Here is a 26,954-nt window from a genome sequence, read left to right as displayed (position 1 = left end):
ATTATTCCCAAAAAACAAGGAATACAGTTACCGCATTTCAAATGAAGCTTCAATTTCGGTGGATGATAACTGTCTACTGTTCACGAGAAAAGCTACATGCCACAGTAATCATAGAAAGAAAGCGAGAAGTCACAAAGGGAAAGCTTGAATTCAAAGTAAACATCGTGCACCAAATTAGCAACATCTCAATCACAATTTGAGGTTACACATCGAAACTGGATGGCTCTAACCTGCTTATAGTCTTCTGGGTTCTTTTCCTATTTGGAATTATCAAAACCTCTGAAAGGATGAATGAGATTACGACCTCTAGTGCGCTTAGAAATCTACAATTCATCCTTGAGCGAAGACTCATCGATGTCTTCTTTAATCTCATCAGATTCCGTGTTTGAAGTTGTTCCCTTCTCTTCCTCCTCGGCTTCCTCTACATCATCCTCCTCTTCTACCGTTGCGTCAGGACTTATGTCGAGGCTCTTTTGCACAGATTTGTATATACTCGAGGCAAACTCCTTTGGATCATTGAGGATAAAACCACTCTCCATGAGGGCCGTTTGGTATATCAGTCGTGCTGTATGCTTGAGACTCTCATCCTGCATATATATTTAATTAATCGGCAATTAGAATGATGATGAATTGAAGGCACGAAAAGTAGAGACAAATGATAGGAGAAATTATACGAATTTCTGGATGTTTGGCACTTGGTATTGAATCTACGCCGAGGTATATAAGAAGAGAATTGTGGAAAGTTTGAGCTAACGAAAGACTAAAAAGAATGTGAAGTTTGATTTGATACCTTTGAATCTTGAGCTACACGATCACGAAGTTCCTTGATGACAGGATGCCTTGGGTTAATCTCCAGCACCCTCTTGCCACGCATGTAAGCTTGCTTGCTGGCATCAGAGAGAGTTTGAGATTGCATGATCTTCTCCATATTTGCACTCCAACCATATTTGGATGTGACCACCACACAAGGGGTGTTGTCCAAACGGTTGCTTATCTTGACTGAATCTACATTCTCACTGGAGAGAGCATCCTTCCACCAGTTGGTCAATTCCTTGAAGGAATCCTTGAGGTCCTTCAGCTTCGAGTCTTTTCCAAGTTTGAGACCTTCCTTCGACACATTCTGGAACTTTTTGTCTTCATAGTCCATCAGGTATTGCATCAAGTATTCATCAACTGGATCAGTGAAGAATATGACCTACAACATTGAGAAAACACATAAGAGGCTAGAGAAAATTGGGCAAAAGATTGTAGCAGGCTGATCCTGTTAATTTTGAATGGATAAATGTGGAAAAATCAAACATTCACCAAGTTAACATGCTTTAAACAGAAGGCCTGAACACTCCAAAAACAAAATACTTGTGAGGCATCTTTAGCTACAACAATATTAGAAGTAATGAAAGACAAATAATGTTCCTTTATGAAGAGACTACTGCAAGTCAGACTAATCTGATTTCACATTGGCACAAACCCATGGGAAATTCTAGGACTACAATACTCGTTTTATATTATTCTTAAAATTTAATTATTGCAAGAAACTGTTCCATCCAAAAGAGTCATCAACCGAAACAAATGTCATAGGCCTAAAAATGAAGTAGATCTCACCCACTCCATTCTGATTATTCCCAGCATGTTTCATACTTTTGACCCACTGACCTGAACAAAAGCCAGTCCAGTCAGATCCTTGTAATTGTGTGTGAACCAAAGCAAGCTCATATCAATTTGATCATGGCCCAATCCAATCTCCAAATATATTTTTATATATTATTTAATATAATATATACTACTATCTATTTGTATTATATATAATATATAATATATCAGGGCCCGACAAGGGTGGTAAAGAATATCAGTGATGAGGATCACAGTCAGCGCAAATATGGATCCCATTCCTGATCCTTTGACCATGTTAGGATCTGGTCCATTCCAATCAAATGAGGATCCGAAACAAATTGACCACAGTACAATCCAGGTCCAATTCATTTACAGGCGTAAATTGCAGTAAAGGTAAAAAGATTGCAAATAAAACACATCGACTGACCTCATAATTCTTCTTTGTGAGTCTCTCAAGGAATGGAGATTTCTCCAATTGTTCCTTGCTAGTTCCCGTAATGTAGAATATGTCCTTTTGCCCTGGCTTCATTCTAGAGATGTACTCATCCAGCGAGGCAAGCTTACCTTCAGACTTAGTACTGTAAGCAACAGACATTTAAAGATGTTTAGAACCAAATAGAATTTTGGAACCTATCAGAAAACATAAAGAATGAAAAAGGAAATTTAATAATAGAACACACCTCTCAAATCTAAGAAGCTTGGCAAGACGATTTCTGTTATGTGCATCCTCTATGATTCCAAGCTTGATAGATTTGCCAAACTCATTCCAGAACTTAGTATACTGTCCCTTCTTCTCATTCTCTTCACTTTCATTTTCTGAAAGTATATCACGGAGATCAAAGAAAAAAAAATCACAACTTAATTAACAAGCAGCAAAGCAGCTACAAGTAAAAAGAAAATATATAGGGATGTTAACCTGTTTTATCTTTATTATGGAACTCGTCAGGGTCCTCATCTGCAATTCGTCGAATCATATCAAGAGCCTTACGGATTAACTTCTTCTTGATTGTCTTTAGACTATTGTGTTGTTGAAGCATTTCTCGTGATACATTAAGTGGCAAAGTATCCGAGTCAACAAGACCCTGCACATAAAAATATTGCACAAATGAGATCGCTAATATAACAAACATGTCCCACCAAGTGACCTCAGATACCACTTAAGAATGCTGTTTGCTGACCTTCAAGAAGTTAAGGTACTTAGGAAGAAGTTCATCAAACTCATCTGAGATGAAAACCCTTCTGACATACAGCTTCAAGTTGGACTTATTGGTGTTGTAATAACTTTCATAGAGATCATGGGGAGCCTTGGGAGGCACAAAAAGCAAAGCTTTGAACTCTACATCACCTTCAGCAGTAAAGTGACTCCACGCCAGTGGCTTTTCATCGCTGAAATCCTACATGACCAGGAAAATTATAATGAGAATCAAATAGCCAAGAAACTCGAGTGCTATTGTACAAAGTAAACAGGGCAAAAAACAATCAATGGCTTCTGATACATATGTGCCAAGCACATGCCAGTCCTGGAAGAGTAAGCAGTTATGTAACTTCAAGCATGACATTTCAGTCATATGACCAGGCACGACAGGCCTGGTATCCCATGCTCACAGTATCATACATTGGTATGAATGAACTCACTGACAAAAATGGATAAAAAAGTTGAAGGCTCATGGTTTTTTTTTTCTTTGAAATTCAGGTGCTAAAGCTCCAGTCAAACATCTACAAAAACACAGATGACAGAAATTTACCTTAGCTAAAGAGTGGTAGAATTTAGAGTATTCTTCATCAGTGACCTCCTTTGGATTGCGAAGCCATATGGCTTTCACATCATTCAGAACTTCCCAATCATAAGTTGTTTCCTTCACTGTCTTTGTCTTCGGCTTTTTCTCAGAAGCATCCTCTTCTGTTTCTTCATCTTCTGAAGTAGTTTCAGCTGTCAATTCAAACAAGTCACCAATGTTACAAAATAATGTAACATGTATTGTAAAAGAATGTCTTCAACAAAGGGAGAATAATAAAAAACATACATGTTTCCTCTTCTTCAGTAGATTCTTCTTCATCAGATGGAACTTCAACGTCCACCTCTTTGCTTGCCCAGAGGTATATTGGGAAGTTGATGAACTCAGAATATTTTTTCACCAGTTCCTACAACAAGAGAAGTAAATTACAACTTGTCTCTTTGGCTGAAAATCAAAATAATTTCAAAAATTGTGCAAGCTAACTAAAGACTCAGATCAGCTTATCATATAGCTATTAGTACTTTGATGCAGGTAAAGTAATAGCAAAGGTCAAAGGAAAAATGTTAATAAGCTGCTCAAACTTAAGCCATAATCTAGATTAAATTCTAATGCTATTATCGTACCAAAAAATATCAGATCTCTAAAAGGAATAGTTAATCAAAATTATGATCTGACAGGAAGCTCCTGAAGTAATACAGATTGAAAAGAATCAGGAAGTTTATAAATAAAAACACACTTAATGGCCTGAAATCATAAAAAGGTCAGTGCAAATTCAACTGTAGAATTCATGAATGGTTATCAAAGACCAAAGAGTAAATGTTAGACCCCAGTAGAATTGTACAACAGTCATATATCAATTTTAGCAGCTACTGTAATGACTGAAAGAATGGATACAATTCACATCAAGAAATATTTCAGTTTACTTTTTTTCATTTGGGAAAAATCTAAATCAAAATAACTATACAGTTTACTTAGTTTTAGCCTATGGTATACGAATATTCATAGCATTAACTCAAAGTAATCGACAAAATGATATCAAATTAAATCAAACATGACAGAGGAACTTATTAGAACTTATGCATTTGAAAATTTCTTGATATATTACTACGAATTTGCAACTTTTATAGATATGATAATGAAGTCCACAGTCAGACTAAAGACAATATTTGATAGGGTACAAATAGTCACTGTGCTATGACCAGACGAGATATCTAACAAACATATCACAGGCTGGCCACCCAGTGGAACGAAGTCAAGGCCAATTTTATGAATAACCATAGTGAGTTTCACAAAACCTGATGTTCATAGATGATATCACTGGTGTTAAATAAGTTGAATCACGAGGACATAACACAAAAGAAAATGTAACAAAGTACATGCAGAAGAAATAGATACTAAATTAAAATAAGCACCAACCTTCAACTTATCTTGTTCAAGATACTCCTTGGCTTCATCCCTCAAATGCAGCCTTATCTCTGTTCCACGACCCAAAGGTTCATTCCATGTATCCTCAGAGATTGCAAAAGACCCATCAGCCTTGGATTCCCATACATACCTGAAAGACCATAAGAACAAGTCAAAAATGTGATCAACGCCTAAGAATAGCCAGCAGCAGATCACAGAAAACTTATGGATCATAATAAAACATATTGATGACTATCAACTTACTGCTTGTCATCATTGTGCTTGCTAATTACTTCAACATAATCAGCAACCAAGTACACTGAATAGAAACCAACACCAAACTGCCCAATGAGATTCAGGTCACCTCCTGTCTGCATTTTCTCCACAAAAGCTGCATAGAAACAGTAGTACTTTCTAAGCTTGTACTCCCAGTTGGGATCAGAAACTAGACCACTAATATAAATGATAAAATAAATAATACCTGAAGTTCCAGATTTGGCAATCGTCCCCAAGTTTTTAATCAAATCTTCCTTTGTCATACCAATACCTCGATCACGGATGGAAAGGATCTTCTTTTCCTTGTCCAACTTTATCTGCATTTTAACATAGATATATCTTTTCTGTTATTTCGAATTCTCCCGTTGAGGGTACAAAGGAACTATGTATTCATAAGATGCTACTCACAAGGATATCAAGCTTAGTGTTGTCGCCTTCACCCAGGACGTCCTTATCGGTGAGAGCGAGGAATCTGATCTTATCCAATGCCTAATTGAAGAAATAATTGAAAAAATTAATCACATCGTGAGAAAAGAAGGAAAAATATATATATAACGAAAAGAAAGGTCCAATCTGCTTACGTCAGAGGCATTTGAGATTAGCTCTCTCAAAAAGATGTCTTTGTTACTGTACAAAGAATTGATGATAATATCCATCAGCCGAGAAACCTCAGCTTGGAACTCGAACTTCTCAGCGTTGCTTCGCAGAGTCTTCCTCGAGATCGACTCCGCTTCTCTATTACAAATCACGAGAAAAAAATAAATCATCAAAGTATAACACCTTATACTAACAGATCAAGCAGAAAGAAACAAAGAGAAAGGGCGAATCGGAAAATGAAAATGAAAATGAGAAAAGAATCACCTCTTGGCGACCTCTGCATCAGTGGACAGCCCATTGGGAACAGCTCCGAGCTTCTCCTCCACCTTCGGCGGATCCACGAGCTCGTCTGAATCCCCGCTGTCCTCCGCATTCGCGTGTAGATTCCGCCCTACAAAGATCCGCAAAGATCGAATAAGAACTAGCTCTAAAACCCTAAAAACCGAGAACCAATCCAGGACACATCGCTGAGATCAGATCCGGGAAGTCAAGGGTAAGATCGTGGGAGTACCGCGATCGGGGACGGTGGAGAGGAGGAGGAGAAGGAGGAGAGCGGAAGGGAGCGCCCACTTCCTCATCGCGTGCCTCAGTCTCAGTGCCGGCTTTGGGTTTCCGTTGGTTCTCTTCGGCTTGGGTTTTGGAGTATATATAAAATGGTAGACTATGTTACCGTCTCGATGACGCTGATCGCGCCAGCGTGGAAGATCAGACGGATGAGACAGGTTTATGACACGTGGTGGATTTTTAGTGGCTTTCAAATGGGATCTTGACGTGGAGCAAAGCGGATTAAGTCAAGTCTTCCGTGGGTCCCGAATTGTTCATGAGAAAAGGAAATGGACATGAACCGTTGGATCTATGGGTCGTGCAATTACGGACGGATGAGATGGTTTGAGGGCAAGGAGCCATTCTGGAAGTTTCCTTAGCGTTAAACAAGTGGAAATGTGTCATTGGCCGTCCTTCTATTGTCGACGTCGATGCGCGGTGGCCGAGTGGACCCCGCTGGTGACCGCCGAGAGGACCGATCGCGTACGAGTTGGGTTCGAGTCCGTGAGTTCACCGTGGCATGATGTTCATGAGGATCATCTGCAATTGCATTTTTAATTAATCGTCCGTTCCATGATGTGATCCCTCGCTACTGACCGTAGGATCGATCGAACCACCTAGGGGTGAAGGAGATCCTAACACCAAAGGATGTCATCGAGATCCCACGTTATGATTCGCACAATCGATTGAGCTGTGAGATCCGCGCTATCATCAATCGACGGCGATCCTAACACCGAACGATGTCACCGAGATCCTGCTTTATGATTCGTACAATCGATTGTGCTGTGAGAGCCGTGCGATCATCAACGAACGGTTGGATGGAGGTGAGTAACAAGCCTAGTGATGAAAGGGATAAATGGAGGTGACGATCCAAGGGAGAGAGAAAAGCGGAGAAAGACGAAAATGGTGATGGCAAAAAAGAAAAGGAAAAATTAAGTATCATGATAAAAAAATAAAAAACTGAAGGAGTTGTGACTATAATATTATATGAATTGGGTTACAAAGACAACGTAGAGAGAATACGAGGACACTAATGATAGTTATAAATACAAGAGAGAGATAGTCTGTCGATGAGTATGATTATGAGGAATTCAAAAACGATGATGACAATAAAGAAAAGGGAATGAGGTGTCGTGATAAACAAAAAGATACGATGATGGAAAGAAAGGAGACATAAGTACAACGCAATACGAAGAGGGTTGCAAACGATAACATATAGAGAAATTTAATGACAACTAGGAGACGAATTATAGTAGTTAGTTCAACATAAGGAGTATAAATATTTTCAGGTTCAGATGCTTCAAAGAAAAAGGTGACGATGAAAGGGAGAGACGACCGTGGTGAAAGACAATCGTGGTGATGATGATAAAGAAAAGGGAAAAACAAGTAACTTGATAAATTAAAAAAAATGATAATGAAGGGAAGGGAGACGTGAGTATAGTATAATACGAAGAGGGTTACAAATGGCAATGTAAAGATAATATGAGCTATATATGACATTGATAACAATGATAGAGGTGACAAAGAGATAGTCAATTGATGAGCATGATCACGAGGGATTTGAAGATGATAATGGTGACGACAATAAAAGGAAAAGAAGTATCATGGTAAACAAAAAGATACGATAATAGAGAGAAGAGAGAGGTGAGTACAAAGTAATATGAAGAGGGTTGGATAATGTAGAGAGAAGTTTGATGACAACTAGGAGATGAATTACAATAGTTAATTTAACATAAGGAGTATAAATGTTTCATGTTCAAGTGCTTTAGAAATGTGAACAAAAAATAAGCGAAGTCTTGTAACCAACTTAAAACATAAAGTATAATCTTCAAGAGGGTGGGTGAAACCAAGAAACTTTTATCTTCTTAACTTTTAAGAGAATGAGTAAAATCAAGTATCTTAGTCCTCTTACATATTACATATTTAAAGACTATTCAAAGAGACTTAGTGGAATATAATAATTATCAAATAATTACCAATGGTGATCAGTTCTATCAAGAGTAGAATGTCCGCTTTATTTCATAAAAGAATATAAATCGAAAGTGAAAGTGATATGAACATACTTAGAGGCGACAACTAAGCACGAGAGAAATCAATGGACAAATTTTATTAAGAAAAAACCTAAAAAAATTTTAAAATCTAGGAGACAATGCTCATTAAAACTCCAATAGACCACCTAGTTTGAGTGGTGTGAGACATTTGAGAGACTAATGCATAATAAGGAAAGTCTTTTTTTTTTTTTTTTTTTTCCATTTGAGGGATCTATTGTAACTAACAAAGATCGGCACTTGATCAACCTCACACTATAGTCAGAGTCATTGGTGAGTTGAAGTAGCATTGATAGATCAAAGCTCGACTACTTAACAATAGCGACAAAGAGCAGTTGAAGCCAAGAGACATGTTGCAATTAGAGTATAAAATTAAAGATTTAGCAAAGGTAAAGAGATGTAATGTCCATAAAAACTTTGATGATGACATGGTGAGGAAGAATATCATAGATAATTCTATACATAGGGTGTTCGATATAATATTTGTGTGTCCATATCTTTTGATTTATTTATGCTTTGCACAACATATAGAGGGCTTGCAGTATATTTAACAGTCCCATTTTGACTGGCTCTTATGACTGTTCCAGTTATATAAATGCAGATTATGTGCAATCATTATGCAGAGATAAAACTACTTAAAAATATATTATCTAGGTAGTCATTTTGAGATTTTTTTAGTTTTATAAAGTGGTATAGAGTATCAGCCAGAAGTATAACACATTGGAGCTACCCAATGGAATATGGTTGGATGAGTATTTGGAATAGTGTTTAGGGTTAGTTCGTTACCTTGTTCAGTAGCATCAATAACATCAATTTTATCGTATGATCGTTTCGAGCGTGTGAAGTTTATGTCTATAATTTGCATTGATTATCAAGTATTTGATGAAATGTCTATATATGAGATACTAAGTTAAACGCTTTCTCTAATCTATTTTCTATTTTGTATGTTCTTGAGGGACCATAAAAGATTACGAGGACCCTAATACTTTACGAACAGACATGCAAAGGTGCCATATAACTCAGACAAAACGGAAGGCTAGCCCTCATTGGTTGAGATCACGACCCTTGTTGTCGATGATGCATACTTCACCCTCGTCGTCCTTGCTTACAACGCAGGCGTTACGATTCTATACACGGAGGCACATATGACAAACAATGAAGGCACATATGACAAACGATATTTCATGGAAGCTTATAACAAAATTATCTTTTATGAAAAAAAATATTCTACCATATTTTAAAAAATCGAGTACTATGCAATAATTTCTCAAAACTAGATTGTTTTAAAAAAATTATCTGATAAAATTAGTATTTTATAAAAAATATATTCTCAGGTAAACTTTTCCGAAGTGCGTTCCCAAATTAAACACCCACACGGAGTATTTCTCGATATATCGTCCAAAAATTCAAAAAAAGAAAAAAAAAGAAAAAGCTAAAAAACGAAAGCAAAAGCCACAACGGAGAATGAAAATATCGGATCTCGCCCATTTCTTCAAAAGCAACCCTCGAGAGTGAGAGATTTGGCGCAGTGGTGTCAACGACTGGCGACCGAGGGAAGAATCGGAAACAGCGAGGGTTTCGGAGAAGCGACGACGGTCGATCGGCACGATCCGAGGCAGCGATGATCCGCAAGGCCGTCGTCGCGTTCCTCGCCCTCGCCATCATCCTTCTCGGCTTTTCCATCACCCACAAGGAGGTCCGGCCGATTCCTCTTTTCTTCAGATCCCTTCCCCTTTCCACATTCTTCCATCCTTACGATCTCGATATATAACATTTCTTTGTTAATATCTAGCTTCGCTTTCTCTTGATATCTATAGCTTGACACGATGCGTTCCGTAATTCTTGACGAAATTGTTCCATTACCTGGAATTTGGTTTCTATTTAGTCCGTGAAATGTTGTGAGTTGGAAGCTTGCAAATAGTGAGGCGGAAAGTTTTAATATCTGACGATTTTGTGGTTCACTAACCAGGAATTTGAGTTCTGAAGAAGAATTAAACGTCGTGCAGATTAGATATTCAAACTAGGGTTTGCCTTTTCGGGTACCGGATCCATTTCGGTAATCTGCTGGAACGGTATGTACCGGTGTACCGATACATAATATGCCGGTGCATATTGGTATTTCGATAAAGAAGAAAAAGAGAGTGAATAGGAATGGGCGGTGGAGGAACATAGGAACAAGGAATAGGAGGAAGGAGAAAGGAATAAGGAAGAAGAAGAAGAAAGAAGAGGAGGTGTAGAAGTGCAGCGGCAGCGTTGAAGTGAAAGCAACAGGGCGAAGAGGCAGTACCGCTGATACCGCTGCAGCATCGCAGCAGCGAGGGCTGCGGCATCGTACGAGAGAAGAGTGCTTGCGTTCGCAAGCCATTGTAGGATCGAAATCGACACTAAGAGGAAGAGGTGAATTAGCGCTTAAGGAAAACTTTCGTCGATTCAACAAAATCTCGTTCGATGAAAACCAATCTCGAGTGTGCTTGACTTAAAAGTAGGTGCAAGGTAGTGTGAGCAACAAAATAAGTAAGCAATAAAGATAAACAACAAAGATGAGAGCACACTGAATTTATAGTGGTTCGTTCGTTGTGACTTACGTCCACTCCCGATTCCTCTTCCGTCGAGGCCATCGGCGTTCGTTAATGGTCTTCCTTCAATGGGCGTAGACCAACTAACCTTTTACAACTTTTTTTCCTTTTCATAGGTTTAAGAGACAACATTTACAAGCCTCACACATCTCTTAGAATAATCACAAATCTTAAGAAGGAGGAGGACACTTAGCACTTTTTCAAGACTTTTACAACTCAAAATCTCAAGATTTTTGTTCACTTTTTGTGCTCTTTCATGCAAGAAAGAGTGAAGTATTTATAGGCCCCAATGACTTCAAAAATGAAGTCAAAAAGTGTCTAATCCTCGATTTTCGGGGTACTAGCGGTACCACCGTTTGTCAGACTGACAACTGGCGGTACCACCGCCTATCAGTCTGACACTGGGCGGTGCCAGTTTGACACTGACACCTGACACAATCTGGGAGATTGTCTGGGCAGTACCACCCTCCAAACAACCTGGGAGGTCGAGCCTCAAGTGGTGCCACCGCTCGGGCCAGCTAAGGGTCATTGAATGGGCCTTCCTCTTGGCCTAATACAATCCTTATTCAGGCCCACTTGACCCCTAATTGAGTTAGTAGGGTTACATCCAAACCTAACTCAAATTAAGACCTAATTACGATGATTAAGACAAACAATTACAAAACAGCAAATCTAAGTTACTCGACTTGTCATTTGTTCATCCGAGCTCTCGGTGAACTTCCGACGAACTTTCGATGCATCGTTCAAACCTTTGGCGTATCGCATAATCCATCGGCATGTTGACTCCCGCAACGTCCGAACTTGGCGCAACGTCCGATCTTGGCGCAATGCCCGATTCATCCAGCCCGATGTCTAATCTCCAACTCCAGCCCAACTTTTGATTGTTTTGCCTTAATTGCTTTGTCTTTTCATGATCGAAGTTAGTGCTGCATCACTTTTCTCAAATAGCACATTAGATCGTAACTCATCAATTGATTTCATTATTAAAATCCGGGATTCAACAGCCCTAACTTGCCTTTAAATTTTTTTTTTTAATGCTGAAATGGAGTAGGGCCCATCATTTTTTGAATTTTTACTATTTTAATCGGACCGCCCGAAACGGGAGTGGTCTGCATATTGGTCCACACCAGGACTGGTATGTACTGCCTGCCATATCGTTTCGGGAGGTACAACAATCACTGATTCAAACCATGTTTAGAACTCGAATATCTAATGCAAATTGAATCTCTGGCATCTCTTGGCAATATGTTTTTGCTTAAAGTCATTTCTTTAGCAGATCTTTAGATACCATGTGGTTTCGAACAATAGGTTTACAGTTCTATGAAAATGTTTACTGTATGTTCTTTTTTATTTTATGTTTTAGCAGAAATGTTGACATAGAGCAGATGCCATGACATTGTGCTGTTGTTAAGCCTTTTGTGATATGACAACTGAACAACTTATCCTTCCTCACCTTCTTGTCCTTTTGGATGCAAATGAGTTTCATTGGCATATGCTGATGGACCCTGTGCATGTTCTTGTCAATCCTGTGCAGCTGCCTATTAAAGCAGTTACAAAAGAGTTCCATATGATAAATGATGGACATGTTCCATAATTTTTTTTATTCTAATTGCATAATAGGATCCTGTCTCTTTGTAGTTATTTATAGTGGTCATATTCTGGAGTTATATAATTATCAGCTGCAAAATCAAGAAATATATTACAATTGACTTGAAATTATGGTAGATAGGGAAGAGATTATCTGCATTTATTACGGATTTGGGATCAGTTGTTCAACCAAGGTGTTAGCACATAGAAAGACTTACAAGTGAACATTTTCATTTTTTTTATGTGTTGATGTCACATCGCAAGCATGTCTGGTTACTTCCTTAGTGTATACAGCTTTTTGGTTTGTTCTTCTCTAAACTGTGTTTTAGAAATCAAGAGAAAATTATAGGCCTTATTTGTAAGTTTTTGCAGACATTTCATCAATAAAAAATGATTGCCTTCATATTATTTGTCAAATTTCCCTTTTGCTGAAAACTACTGTTTCTGTCTTATGTGTCGAATATCAGTGCTTTCTTATTATTTAAGAACTAAAGCTTATTTTGCCTACGCAGGATAAACTTAAGGTGGAAAAAGAGCCTGAAAAAACTCATAGAGTTTTCTTGGATGTCGATATTGATGGCCAACATTTAGGTACATTTAATGGAAGTGTAAATTCTAATGCATTATAAAAAGATTTGGTTCATGTACTTGAACTTATGTTTGCTTATTTGGTTCATTTAGGCCTAGCAGGTATCTATAATCATCTGTTTCTATAAACTCTTCATGAAAATATCTTTTATTCTTTCCTCTGAATATTAATCAATTGGTTTAAGTGCCACATAATTAATACTAGCTGACATGTATGCCTACTATGTCTCAATGGATTAATTGTTAAGATGGATGGTGCTGCACATGATGCAGGCATTAGGCTTAACAGGCATCCACCTTCTATATTTGAAGTGACCTTTAAATTGTCCTCCAATTGCTCCTTGTAGTGATCAATGTTTTCAGAATTGTGTTATTATATAAGATCTTGGCTTATTTGAAATAAAGAGGGTGTTTAGCGGTCAATATTTCTCATCCTTCTTTGCAGCTTTTGTGTTTGTAGGTTATGGTTTATTTTATTAAGGAGACCTATACAAATATAATTTACTGAATTATATTATGACATGCTCAGTTTATAAAACAATTGTTTTAAAGTAATTGTAAACCTTTTCTTCCTGATGGATTGCCAGACATTGTCCTTCTTATAGTTATGAAAATATCAATGACAATGTGTTTAGGGACATCAAGAAATTCGTTTGTTGTGATTATGTGATTTTTCTGCTCTTTTCTCCAATTAATTACAATTGCATTAAACTCTTTATGGATTAACCCAGTTCCAGCTGAAGATCAACAAGTAGTATAATGTGCTCAGAACTCATTTGTGACCTCAGGTAGGATTGTCATTGGACTATATGGAGAGGTGGTGCCAAAAACTGTTGGTATGTAACTGCGACTAACCTGTCATGGTTCCTGTATATTTCATGTAAAATTAATGTTTACATTCGTTTGAATTGTCTATAACTACATATGACACATCAATATATTGTTGCTTAGACTGATAGGTTGATTGAAGTGATTGGTGTACACAATCTGCATATGTGACTGCATAGAACATGTGCACTATGTTGTATGTTTACCATTAAAGCACTGTGGTTGCTTTATAGAATATTGGAAACTTATTTCTGTTTCCAAATAAGAATACATCAGACTGTGAAGTGCACAATTTCAATTTTTGCTTACCTGACTACTTCCCTAAAGCTAGTCATTAACAGCATCATTGTAAATTCAGCATGTGGGATGTAATGGCTCTTCATGTTCTTCGGCCTTCTCTAACAGCCTATCATTCTCTTTGAAGTTCTCCCCACCGACTTCTGGTCCAAATATCAGTTGCCATGTTCACTTCCACCAAATTTAATGGAATGAAGAAACTTCTGGTCCATATATCAGTTGCCATGATTAGGTAGTCAAATAAAGAACCTCAGTGGTTGTCCTTGACCCATGAATCATTTATCTCCTATTGATTTTAACCAGTAGCGATTATTATTGCCAAAATGTGGCTTCAATTAGTTTGGCTTAACCTATAAGGTCAGAGATTTTAACCACTTCTTCACTTGTTTGTGCACCTTTTGTTAGTTGTTAGTTTGGTGTACCTAAATTTGATCATGCATGTGTTTGGACCTTTCGTGTTCCAACATGTCAACTTATGCATTTCTTTTTTAATCTTCAGTGTACTTAAATTTGATCATGCATGTGTTCTGACATATCTTTGTTTCAACATGTCAACTAATGTATATCATTTTTTTTCCTCTTTTCATGGCAGAAAATTTTCGAGCTCTCTGCACAGGTATCTGGACTTGCATCAGAAGATATTTCTGCCTTATTTGTTGATTTTTAGTGTCTTGACGAGGCAAAGTACATTCTAAAGATTGTTTGCAACCTATGATTTGGTAGCAGGTGAAAAGAGCAATGGGACTGGTGGAAGAAATCTTCACTATAAGGGAACAAAATTTCATCGTATAGTTTCTGGTTTTGTGATACAAGGTGGTGATGTCACTAATGGTGATGGTAGGGGCAGTGAATCTATATATGGTGGTACCTTTCCTGATGAGAACTTCATCATAAAGCATTCACAAGCAGGTTGGATTTCCATTTCAACCATATATTAACGAAGTTAGTGAAAATTAGGTTTACATGTACTTCATGCTTTTGAAGTTACTATTCCACAAAATTAATGGTGAAATTATGCTCCTTGAAACTTCTGAGTTCTTTCTCACAACTGATCTAAATTGTTAATGGTGGAAAAGAGTCAATGTAGCAAACTTTCATAAGGTTGGCATATTATTAGAAATGAGGGCTCCAGAGAGTCAATTTAACACACTCCATGCAGTTGGCATATAGTTAAAAATGAAGGCTGCTGCCTCTTGTTGGTCATGTTGGTGACAATGTTTGTGTTCCTTTGATTGCAAAGTCGAAGAAACATGTGATAGCAAAGGCTAACTTTTCTTTTAGATATACCCTAGACTAATAAATAGAGAAAAAATAAAAAAAATATTAAGGCATATTGGATTCATAAATTAAAAGACATTTGCGGCACACTTGATTAGTTGTACATCAACTTTGTAGTGTACTTGATTAATGCATATTCTGTATACTGGCAACGGATTCAGTACTTGATTAATGCTCTTATTTGGATTCTGTCATTCCCACTGTGCAATTTCTTACTTTGGTGCTCGTTCACACTTCCAGGTATAGTTTCTATGGTGAACTCAGGGCCTGATTCCAATGGATCCCAGTTCTTTATAACCACAGTTAAGGCAAGCTGGTATGTACCCTTTAAATTTCAAACCATTTGAGAGCTGATGTGTGGGCTTTAAGTTCAAACAATCTGATATGCCAATTATTCTTCTGCAATTGTAGGTTAGATGGGGAGCACGTTGCCTTTGGTAGGGTTATTCAGGGCATGGATACCGTCTTTGCCATCGAGGGAGGAGCTGGAACATATAATGGGAAGCCAAGAAAGAAAGTCATCATCGTTGATTCAGGAGAGATACCAAATGACCAGTTGGATGCAGAAAAATGAGCTATTAGATGCTATCGCTTCTAGATTGATGAGTTGGTGCCATCCTTCACCATTCGCGGTTGATACAAAAATGACAACCTTATTGCATATTGGTGCATTTATGGTACTAGCAGCTAGGAGTTTGAAAGAGCTGGTATTCTCTACGGCAATATATCGTGTACATTAGCCTAGTAAATTTCTTGGATCATATGTGATAGACATTACCAGTTGACAAGAGGGATTCACTCAACCCAGTTCTTGTTTCACCTATGCGTCTGTTACATGATGTAGTATGACTCTTTTGTTGGTTATACTATTGAAATTTGAATTTCCAAACAGAAGCTTTTCTCAATTATCTAACCAGCATTTGATTGTTTTCAGGTGATAGCAGATCAGAAATGCAGGAAAACAACTTCATTTTGTCCTACTATTTGAAGATGACTTGCCGGGGGAAATATATGGGTAATAAAGCCTCAAATGTTTGGCTGCAATGGATTGGATTCTTTTGTTTAGATTATGTTTTCACCTTAATGGTAATATATTTAGGGAGACAAAACATTCTTTACTTGAAATCCCCCCCACCAATTGACTCTTACTTGAAGCATACACAAATCTCAAAATTGTAATTCCACTTTGAGAAGAGATTGGGCCTCCAACTCTTCGGAATCAAGTTGGGCTTATTCAACTAAAAAGAATAAATTATTCATTTTCTTTAAAAAATTACATCTTATATTCTCAGAGATGTTAATTTGTTTATTGTTAAAAATATTATGACTTAAAAAATAATTTTTAAGAATATAAAATAATATTTAAGACTATAAAGTGTCTCGGCCACTAAGCTGAGTCCTATCCCCAGCCTACCTGACCCACACAAATATCTCAAACGTTACATGCCTTGGGGTTGGATTTTGGAATCATATAGTTCAAGATTAATCCAATCACATCCACGGACGAAGACAAGTAGGCGGCGATCGAAGCAAAGCGAAGCGAGGCCAAAAAAGAAGAGAAAAAGGTCAAAGGAATAATCTCAAATTGGCGCGCCCTTCGGCTTTGCTTCTTCTTCTTCCTCCCCTCTCTCCCCTCCTCAGAAACCCTAGAGCCAGCTTACCCTTCTCTTCCTGCTCTTGTGGGCCCATGGCGTCCTCCATACTCTCCAGCCGCTGCTCGCTGTCGTCGCCGGCGGCGGCGGTGGCTCGAGCTCTGACCCCGCCCCGGATGATCCTCGCCTGCCGATTCCAGTCCTCGGTTCCGATGCCGTTGGGATCGATGGCGGTCCGGTCGGTCGCCTCGCGGAACTCAAGTCTATCTGCCGTCGCTCCGGGTAAACACTGTCGATCTTGTAATCGCTTGCCTGTGTTAGGTCGGCGCCGCTGTAACAGAGGGGACTATGCGTATCGTCAACTCGTGGAAAACTTGTGTGGTTCTGTGAGACGATTCGTCGACCACGTGCCGTGCGTTTGGTGTTTGTCAATAGACATTATATTCCTTTTTTTTTTTTTTGAGAATTTCTCACACAGATATAGATTTTCTTGAAGTGATACATCTTTTGTTTTTAAGAGGTGGATCTTTATTTCATTTCGAGAATAATAATGTTAATGTCCAGACAAGATGGACTATAGTAGGAAGATATTGTTAGTAAGAAAGAGATACGAGGACTGGGTAACAGGGTGGTGAGTATTGAAATCGAGCATAGCTTGTTCTTATTGAGTCCTTGTGTATTGGCCCTTGAAGGGCATTCCTAGAATGAAAATTATCGCAAAATTTAGTTAGTTCTTTGTTCTCATAAAACGATGGAAAGATCTGATTTACTTGACTAAGTTAATTTGATCGACCTAGATAATCTTATCTTGTATTTCTCTACCATGATCTTAGTTTTAGATTTTTTTTTATTTGTTTCACCTGTTTCGAGGGTAAACTTTTGATTTACATTGGTGATGATTGCAGAAACTTCTGCTAAGGTTATCGATGGGAAGTTGGTATCGGGCCAAATAAAAAATGAGGTTGCTGCAGAGATAGCAAGGACGAAGGACACAATTGGCATTGTTCCGGGCCTGGCTGTAATTCTAGTGGGTTCAAGGAAGGACTCTCAAACATATGTCCGGAACAAAAAGAAAGCTTGCAAGGCTGTGGGTATCAATTCTTATGAAGTCAATTTGCCTGAGGACTGTACGGAAGAGGAAGTTCTAAAGCATATTGCAATTTTCAATGATGATTCATCAGTTCATGGAATTCTTGTCCAGTTGCCTCTGCCTCGTGTATGTTATCATTGGTATATATATATATCAATTGCTCTTGGAAGTAATATGAAGTTTTCTTATAGGACAAATGTCATTGCCATCATTTTATAAATTGATCATTGATTCCCGACATAATGTCATCTAAAGGCTGTGATGTGCTAGGATTTCTGTATCCTGTTTCCCCTCGTATAGAGTTTAATTTAGAAGATATTTAGCATTTTCTCAACAGACAAGGGATTTTTTTTTATTCTGCAACTGAACTGGGACTTATGTTTCTTCTCTTATTATTTGCACTTACCAAAATGTTCTATTTTGGCAGCACATGAAGGAAGAGAACATATTAAACGCTGTCAGTATTGAGAAAGATGTGGATGGGTTCCATCCACTCAATATTGGTCGTCTTGCTATGCAAGGTAGGGATCCTCTATTTGTTCCATGTACTCCAAAAGGATGCATGGAATTGCTGCACAGGTATGACATTGAGATAAAGGGGAAAAGAGCTGTTGTGATTGGCAGAAGCAATATTGTCGGAATGCCTGTTGCACTATTATTGCAGGTATAATCCTTTGGCCTACATCTTTATTATAAATAATTTGTGGCGTTACTTTTTTGTGTTTCGTATTTATTCATGTGAAATTGTTGATTATTTGCCAGAAAGCAAATGCAACTGTCAGCATGGTACATTCTTACACCAAAAATCCTGAGGAAATTACAAGTCAAGCAGATATAATCGTTTCAGCTGCTGGAGTCGCTAATTTGGTGAGGGGTAGCTGGATAAAGCCTGGTGCGGTTGTGATAGACGTTGGAATCAATCCTGTTGATGTAAGAGTCTTCCTGCTTAGGATGTTTAGTTACTAAGAATATAAATGCGCCATGTCATATTGGTTGATATTTGAATCCTAATTTGCATTCATGGCCAAGGCATTTTCCTTTCTAATAATTTGAATTTCAGGACTGAAATTACTAGAATTAATGTTCAACCTATTATTCTTGGTGTCATTTTTTTAATAGGAAAAGCGATGAAGCTTTTGCCTTTTAGCAAGCATACCTGAGAGTCCTAATTCCTTGTCTCACAATTATTAGACTAATTATAATTTAGTTGATATCTGATTTTAGTTCTTGACATACTTCTCTGCACTTCATCTTTTTATTGCATCTGGTCACTGTTAATGTTAGTAATTTAACAATGACTACGTACAGGTACTATGAAAGTAGGCCTTTTCTAATCTAGACAATGATGAATTGCTTTTATCTATAATAATGCACAAAATTCTGATGGTTGTCATAATAAGTTTAAGTTTCACCTTTCTTTTCCTTTTCCTTTTTATCACTTACCTTTCATCCAATTGAAATGATCAATATTCATAAATACAAATTTGTTTTTATTTTGCGATTGCGTAAAATATCTTATAACTTAATGAAGATTTTCTCCATGCATTAGGATGCTGAAAGCCCCCGGGGTTACAGATTGGTTGGTGACGTCTGTTATGAAGAGGCTTGTGAGGTGGCTTCTGCTATTACACCAGTCCCTGGTGGAGTTGGTCCAATGACCATTGCAATGCTCTTGTCGAATACACTCGAATCAGCTAAAAGGATTCATAATTTCAAGTGATACTTGCAATTTTGCTGATCTAGTTAACATGCATAAATTTATACATCTACTTCTCTTTTTTGAAGTGTTAAGAAATCTGAAGATGAGGATAGTGTTTGATTCCAGGACCTTGTTATAAAAACATTTACTGATGTCATGTGAATTATCATGCTCATTGTATTTGGTCTGGAAAAGCAATTTTTTCAGACTCCAGATAACAGCTTATATGTACTGATTTATATTTTGCCTTCTGCTGGTATTTGTATCTCTCTGCAGATGAAAAGCGTATATGCCACTGAGAGAGAAGTGTGCATGTAATCCACTGAGACAAGTCTAAGAGTTTCTTCTAAATTTTATCATGAGATGGTAAACTCAAATTTTGATTTGATTTGATTAATGTATTCTGGTGATTTAATTTGAGTTTTTGGTCGATTTTTCATCTTGGATTAGAGTAAGGATTTGTTTAGATGATGGAGTTGGAGGCTTATGTGAATTTGATGTGGTGTGACAATAGATTTTGCTCATCTCTTCCTCTCTAAATTTATACTCCATAATAATATATGCAATTTTATTTTGTTATTTTGTTTGCTACAGGTTGGACCGCAACAGAAGTATCGCGTCAGGACTAACGGAAACGCTACGGACCACAAAGTCCACGTCAGACCGTCCCGCCGAATGAGGTGCAATGCCGTTACCGTTACAGGACCATAACTAACATTCCCTGTCTCATGGCGGTCACGGTTACGTCTTCCTTTCTCTCTTCCCTCCGCTTACCCGCTCTTCTCCCACCGCAAGCACCCGCCTATGGCTTCCACAAATCCTCAGATCCCCCAGCCCTCGCCTCCGCCGTTTGCTCCCTCCGCTCCTCCCTTTCCCATCCCCACCACCACCACCCCCTCATCCTCCTCTTTGTATCCCCCCGTCGACGTGTCCGATTTTACCGAGGACCTCTTCCCCCACATTGCCGAAGACGATCCTAAAAACCCCTCCCTCCAACCTCCGTCGGAGGAAACCATACTACGCATTCCCGGCGCCTTCCTCCACCTTATCGACAAGCAGCGCAGCGTCGAGCTCGCTTCCGGCGACCTCTACATCTCTGGGCTCCGACAGGGCGACAGCTTCGTCGCCGTCCTCGTCCGCGTCGGCGGCACCGATGACGCCGTTCAGTGGCCTCTGGCTCACGATGAGGCCGCCGTGAAGCTCGACGAATCGCACTACTTCTTCTCCCTCCACGTTCCCGGTGAGACGGGGGACGGCGGCGGTGGGTCGCCGGACGTTCTTAGTTATGGCTTGACCTTCGCTTCAAAGGGGCAGGAGGCTCTTCTGAAGGAGCTGGATGCGATCTTGGAAAGCTATAGTAGCTTCTCGGTGCAGAAGGTGAGCGGGAAGGAGCCGGCGGAGGCGCTTGATGGAACCGTAGCGAAGGAGGTCACGCCCACAGAGGTGATGGAGGACAGCTCTAAGAAGGAGATGATGGAGGAGCGATGTGTGGCTTACTGGACCACTCTGGCACCCAATGTCGAGGACTATAGCGGATTGGTCGCCAAGGCGATCGCCGCAGGGTCGGGGCAGCTTGTGAAGGGGATATTGTGGTGTGGGGATGTGACAGTGGAAAGGCTCAAGTGGGGGAATGATATGTTGAAGACGAGGCTAGGGCCGAATGAGAAGCCGACAGAGATTAGTCCGGAAACCTGGGCGAGGATCCAAAGGTATCACCTTTTTCTTTTCCTTCACTTCTTGATCAACTTATATTTGGGAACCTAAGATCCAAATCATCCTTCATCTTTTTCTTTCTACTCTATTTTCCTGAGCATGGATGAACGTTTCCTGCCACAAAATGTCCTTCCACACGTCCAAGATAATATTTTGCGATCAAGAACCCTTACAACAATATATTTCTCTAAACAATATCTACGTTGTTTTAGTTTTGAAGAACAGATCAACAAATGGGCACTATTTTTGTCAATTGTATTATATATATATATATATATATATATATATATATATATATATATATATCAAATATTGTTATTTATTTATATTAGTAAAGAACTTCTTTTGATGATTTAAATTGTAGGTTTTGTTTGACTGTGACTTATGTATGCCACACAAATGAAACATGATTGATTATGCACGATAAGGACAGATTATATATTGTTCAAAACGTCAACTGGACTACAGTCCTCTTTCTTGATCATGCTGAATTTAATTAGTTTTGCACAAAGAGTTCATTCTTGTAAATCTACCTGAAAGTTTTGATGTGAGACAAACAAGCCTTGAGAAGACATGAGATTTACGAATGTTCAACAGTAAAACATAAAGAACATAGCAGGTGGAAGTTTTAAATTTTCCTTAACACTTCTAGTGGCAAGTTATGGGAATTTATATTTCACAGTGAACTATCAGATTCCACCTTTTTCTTTTTCATCGCTTATGTGTTATTTGGTTCTCTAAATAGAATCTTGAATGAGTCTTCTCCTTGGTGTTTAAATTTGTTTGTTGAGCTTCTTGTGTAAAAGATGTGCTGACAAATGACCTACTGGTGTTTAGGGTTAAGAGGTTCACCAAGATGTCAGAGAAGGTTGCGACAGGAGTCTTATCTGGGGTCGTCAGGGTGTCTGGATACTTCACAAGTTCAGTTGTAAATTCGAGAGCAGGCAAGAAATTTTTTGGTATGTTGCCTGGTGAAGTTGTTCTGGCTTCTCTTGATGGATTTGGTATGTCATTTCTCAGTTTACCTCTGTTTTCGTTCAGAGAAATTTATATAATGTTTTCCTTATGAATTTCATTTTGATTATCTCTACTGTTTTGCCTGGCTGAATGTATATATAAGTATTCTTATCTCATGATTTCAATCTGCAATGCATGATTTCTAGTCCTTTTTTTCTCTTACATGCATGCAAATTGTGTGCTACTTGATTTTGACTTCACGTTGGCCCTCGTTGAGATATTACCGGACACAGAGGAACTTGTAGCATTTCACATGACCTCATTCCCTATTAGTTGCATTAATCATATCATGATATCTGAATCTTGATTTAGTTAAGGCCAAGTGGTTCATCACAAGTCTAGTAGCAAAATTTTTCATGTGTTTGGTCTTTAATTTCCTTGTCATGTTATCTGGACATATCACAAGAACAATGTTTGCTGCAGCAACTAATTGTGCTAAAGTTCTATGTTAAATTTTGGTTCTAAGGAGTTCTGTTCTCTTTTTCTAGCTAATTTCAAAGCAAGGGAGTAGTATACATACTTACCAAGTTTCTTTTCATACTTTTTCTTGAGAATAATTCGGAATAAATAGTTAGACATATTCATTTTTAAGGTAAATTATCAGATGCTTAATTTTAGTTTCCCTACGAGTACAAGAATAACAAACCATTCATAATTACTAGTATAGTTGACTCACATAAATCTGTCGATTCTAACTTTACTGTTTGAAATTAATGCTCTAATAAGTTGTTTCAGCAGCAATAGACATATATTTGAAGTTCAAACTTCAGATTAACTTAGTATGATGAGAGCATCTCTCTGCCTGAGTTTCTTTAGCTCTTGGCTCAGTCCTTCTATGGGTAATTAGTGACTTGTATCATGATTTCCTCCTTGGTGTATATCAACAATGTATCATATATATTTATATATATAAACAATTCTTAAGAATTCTTCCGACAAGAATCTTTTCTTTTCTGGAAAGAAATCTAAACTCTCATACCTGACTAACATCAGTTTTGGTTATTTCTCCTGTTGCCTATAGGCAAGATATGCGATGCTTTTGAAGTGGCTGGAAAAAATGTTTTGTCTACATCATCGGTTGTGACAACTGGGCTAGTATCTCACAGGTACCAATTGCCATAAATCTGCTTTTTAATCTCCCTGGATCACAGGTTGAAATGGATTGGTTCCAACCTCAAATTTTATTTCCAACCATTATCCATTCTTGCATATTACCTTGCATATAACCATTATCCTTCAGTCACCTCTACCTCAATTTTGTGCCTAAGAAATACGATCTCCATGATCATGCTTGTGTGCAAGAGATACAAGTTAAATGACCATGTAATAGCTTTAGTGAATCGATAGCGATGATTTTTGTGACCCGGAGAAGATTCGAATAAAATAAATTTTAGTGCCAGAACCAACCTTCCAAGCTTATATGCATGACAACAAGATGAAGAGGTTTATAGATTGATGGAAATTGTTGTTGCAGGTACGGTGAGCAAGCAGCTGCAGCCGCAACCCAAGGGCTTGATGCTGCAGGGCATGCTGTCGGAACCGCGTGGGCCGTGTTCAAGATCAGAAAAGGCATTGACCCCAAGAGCAGCATCGCTCCCACCACACTGGCAAAATCTGCTGCAGAAGCTGCAGCTTCTGAAATCAGATCTAAGCGTGGCAAGGAGACTTGCAAGAACTAAAATCTCCCTGCTATGTTTTAATTATTTATCTTCCTTTCGTTGGAGATTCTTTTTCACAATAGTTTACCAATTGGAACATTAGTTTGATGTTTCTGTATCACTCGAACTATCCTCTCCCTCTTGTATGTTATTTCATGCAATTTTATGTGTTAATAATAATCAAAATAGATTGCTCTCCGTTCCTCTTTCCATTTTGCAAATAATCATTATGTCGCATTCTCTTTGTAAAAAGTACTATATATCAATAAGGTCTAATTATGGACACCATTTGGTTATCTCATGTGAATTTAAAAAAGGTTTTTTTATTCATAAAATTGCCATTATTCTCAGTGAGGGAATTTATCTAACAAATTGCAAATTAAACATGTAAAAATTAGTAATTAACTTGAAAATAATAATAATAATAATAATAATAAAAAGAGTAAATTAAAGAGATAACCTTGCTATTTCTGATTTCAAAGCCAGTCACCAAGACTTACCATTGGGCATGTTGTATGCCCAGCTCCTTATTACCATCGCAGCAATAGAGGACGGGCATCAAACAGAGAGCCCGCTACGGCCGCGCGATAACCGTCTTCTCTCCCGATGGCGACCTCTTCCAGGTCGAGCACTCCCTCGAGGCCGTCCGCAAGGGCAACTCGCTGCCGTCGCTGTCCGAGGCACCGGCACCGTCGTCCTCGGCTCGAGAAGAAGTCCACCCCCGAACTCCAAGACTCCCGGTAATTGGTTAGGTTCTCGTGCCACCCGATTCGTTAGGGTTCTTTTCATCGTATCGTTCCTTTTCGCCGCACATCGGTGCGCAAGATCATGAGTCCCGTCACGCACAATGACATCTCGGCCTGGAAGGACAAAGCCACCGGGAGGAACTTCAACTCGCTGCGGGAGTTGTTGGAGAAGAACTACATGGAGACCTCCGGCCACGAAACCATTGAAGTGAGTATTTTATTTCTTTGACTAATGGATATTTTTTATTAATGCAAGATAACTGCTTTACATTAATAACATCTGGTTTGAATGGTGACTTGAAATCTTAAAGGTGGGGATACTCTAATGTCTTGTGATATTATGGTAAATCTGATTGTTCTCAGTTTCTTTAATTACTAAAAAGTACAAAATGTATCTTTATTTTTTCTTAAATAATAAATAGAACAAATTATTAAATTGCATTAGATCTAGAATCTGTCATTTTTTAGAACCTATCCACAATCTTTCTTCTTTATATTATTTTTATTCTAACCTGTAATTATTTTCCCTTTTAAATTGCTTTTATATCAACTCTTACGATGTTTCCCTTTGTGTTTTACTGCTTTAAGGCAAACTTTTTCATTCTAAATGCACTTGAGACTCGAAACATGTCAGGTGAGGCACCTTTGCCTAAGCGCCTAGCACTGGGTGTCCCAATTGCATATCAAGTAACAAGTAGGACCTGAGCTAGAGTCGAGCCCGAACCACATCTTGGTTCGGCTCAACCACCTACCCCCTCCCCTGTGCACCCGATCCTGAACACCTGCTCTAATAAAAATATATAAAGCTTCCTAGATTTTCTCTCAATGAACATAAAGCTTTCTAGATTTTTGCTTAATGAAAACATATTACAACAATCCATTATTTGCATATTTTGGTGGTCATCACATGCGACATAGGAAAACTTTCTTTCCTCTTGTTATTTGGAGGTATTTTCTTCTCTAGTTACAGAAACCCCAATAAAGGATCATATTCTATCGTAAATTTTTGGTGTTGCCCATGTGGCATGGGGATGGGCAGTACTTCAAGAAGTCACGACAAGAATTCCTAAAGAGAGACTTCACTATAGAGATATACTGATAAATTGGGACACAGACTGTTGGATGGATTGTCACAGTACTGTTGTTAATTGGGTGTAGACACAGAGAGTGTCTACACCTGCTTGTACGTGTGCTTCACTTCAAGGGAGAAACTCTTCCTTACTGATGCATTTTTATATCCTACATTATCCCACATCTTTGACAGATTTCTTAACTTCTCTCATTTCACTGATTAATTCTAAATAACTAGCTAACAAATCTCCTTTTCTCCATTGGACTTTCCAGATGAATTTATTGCAACACTCTTGAGTCTCTTCCTTTATGTGTGTGGCATCGCCATTCTGTTAACAACATCTACTAAATTTAAGCATAATTTGCAAGCCATCGTCGACCTGCTAGTTCTCCTCCCAATTTTCTGTCAAGTGTGTCAAGCACACTGTTCTTTTTCTCCTGTATATAGTTTTACAAGTTACTTGTATCATTAAGATATTCATTTTAAAAATTGAGAAGTCTGAAGTTTTGTCATTCTCTTTTATTCCAAGAAAAAGGAATCTTACCACTGACACACTTATTTTAGTGATAAGACCTTTGTAGTTAACCTTATGATCAAGGTTCAAATGGTGTCAAGTTGAACCCACCATTTAAAGAGGTAAGTCATTAAAGGAGGTTATCAGCACTCTAAACTTCCCAATGTCATGAACATCAATTGCATCTCGATTCTTGATGTTTGTGTCCACCTCCTGGACAACTTGTCTTCCCATCTCTTTATCGGTTGCGTGCGACACTTTTAGAAGCATGAACTGTCTTATTCTCTTGTTGTTCGAATAGTTGTTGACATGGGATTTCTCACTGAAACACCTAAAAGGACAAAAAAAAAGATGTATTATGAGAACAATTGCAATTCCTATATAGGTTGTTGAGAGTGGAGGAAAGAACATAGAAATTTCTGTCATAACCAAAGAGCATGATCTTCGTCATCTTGATGAAGCTGAGATTGGCTCCATTGTTGCT

The 26,954-nt window shown here is 38.3% G+C and overlaps 4 protein-coding genes across 5 annotated transcripts; 3 read left to right on the top strand and 1 right to left on the bottom strand.

The window, feature by feature from the left end:
• Window positions 1-127: 127 nt before the first annotated feature.
• LOC103979428 (endoplasmin homolog) lies at window positions 128-6,238 on the bottom strand. The gene is made up of 15 exons (XM_009395574.3): window positions 6,136-6,238; window positions 5,889-6,015; window positions 5,609-5,762; window positions 5,436-5,516; window positions 5,233-5,344; window positions 5,016-5,142; window positions 4,764-4,902; window positions 3,636-3,753; window positions 3,357-3,541; window positions 2,790-3,005; window positions 2,528-2,693; window positions 2,292-2,427; window positions 2,039-2,189; window positions 791-1,195; window positions 128-587 (listed from the first exon to the last, which is right to left on the bottom strand). The coding sequence occupies exons 1-15, from the start codon at window positions 6,200-6,202 to the stop codon at window positions 324-326; spliced, it is 2,448 nt and encodes an 815-aa protein (XP_009393849.2). The 5' UTR covers window positions 6,203-6,238; the 3' UTR covers window positions 128-323.
• Window positions 6,239-9,666: 3,428 nt separating this feature from the next.
• Window positions 9,667-16,274, top strand: LOC103979436 (peptidyl-prolyl cis-trans isomerase CYP21-1). Of its 2 annotated transcripts, none has more exons than XM_009395587.3 (7): window positions 9,667-9,911; window positions 12,891-12,969; window positions 13,755-13,802; window positions 14,684-14,707; window positions 14,815-15,000; window positions 15,610-15,685; window positions 15,781-16,274. In XM_009395587.3, the coding sequence occupies exons 1-7, from the start codon at window positions 9,837-9,839 to the stop codon at window positions 15,941-15,943; spliced, it is 651 nt and encodes a 216-aa protein (XP_009393862.2). In that variant the 5' UTR covers window positions 9,667-9,836; the 3' UTR covers window positions 15,944-16,274. The 2 variants fall into 2 exon arrangements, with proteins under 2 accessions (XP_009393862.2, XP_009393872.2); XM_009395597.3 differs by having other exon boundaries at window positions 9,670-9,911; window positions 14,818-15,000.
• A 529-nt stretch (window positions 16,275-16,803) lies between these two features.
• Window positions 16,804-19,902, top strand: LOC135610624 (bifunctional protein FolD 4, chloroplastic-like). Its single transcript, XM_065105378.1, has 5 exons — window positions 16,804-17,243; window positions 17,867-18,177; window positions 18,479-18,715; window positions 18,814-18,981; window positions 19,601-19,902. The coding sequence occupies exons 1-5, from the start codon at window positions 17,057-17,059 to the stop codon at window positions 19,769-19,771; spliced, it is 1,074 nt and encodes a 357-aa protein (XP_064961450.1). The 5' UTR covers window positions 16,804-17,056; the 3' UTR covers window positions 19,772-19,902.
• A 575-nt stretch (window positions 19,903-20,477) lies between these two features.
• On the top strand, window positions 20,478-24,336 carry LOC135610623 (protein EARLY-RESPONSIVE TO DEHYDRATION 7, chloroplastic-like). The gene is made up of 4 exons (XM_065105377.1): window positions 20,478-21,459; window positions 22,301-22,467; window positions 23,502-23,586; window positions 23,955-24,336. The coding sequence occupies exons 1-4, from the start codon at window positions 20,555-20,557 to the stop codon at window positions 24,157-24,159; spliced, it is 1,362 nt and encodes a 453-aa protein (XP_064961449.1). The 5' UTR covers window positions 20,478-20,554; the 3' UTR covers window positions 24,160-24,336.
• The last annotated feature ends 2,618 nt before the right edge of the window (window positions 24,337-26,954 follow it).

Source organism: Musa acuminata, chromosome BXJ2-4 (assembly GCF_036884655.1).
Source record: "Musa acuminata AAA Group cultivar baxijiao chromosome BXJ2-4, Cavendish_Baxijiao_AAA, whole genome shotgun sequence".
Lineage (NCBI taxonomy): Eukaryota > Viridiplantae > Streptophyta > Magnoliopsida > Zingiberales > Musaceae > Musa > Musa acuminata.
This window is presented reverse-complemented; position numbering and strand designations above follow the sequence as displayed.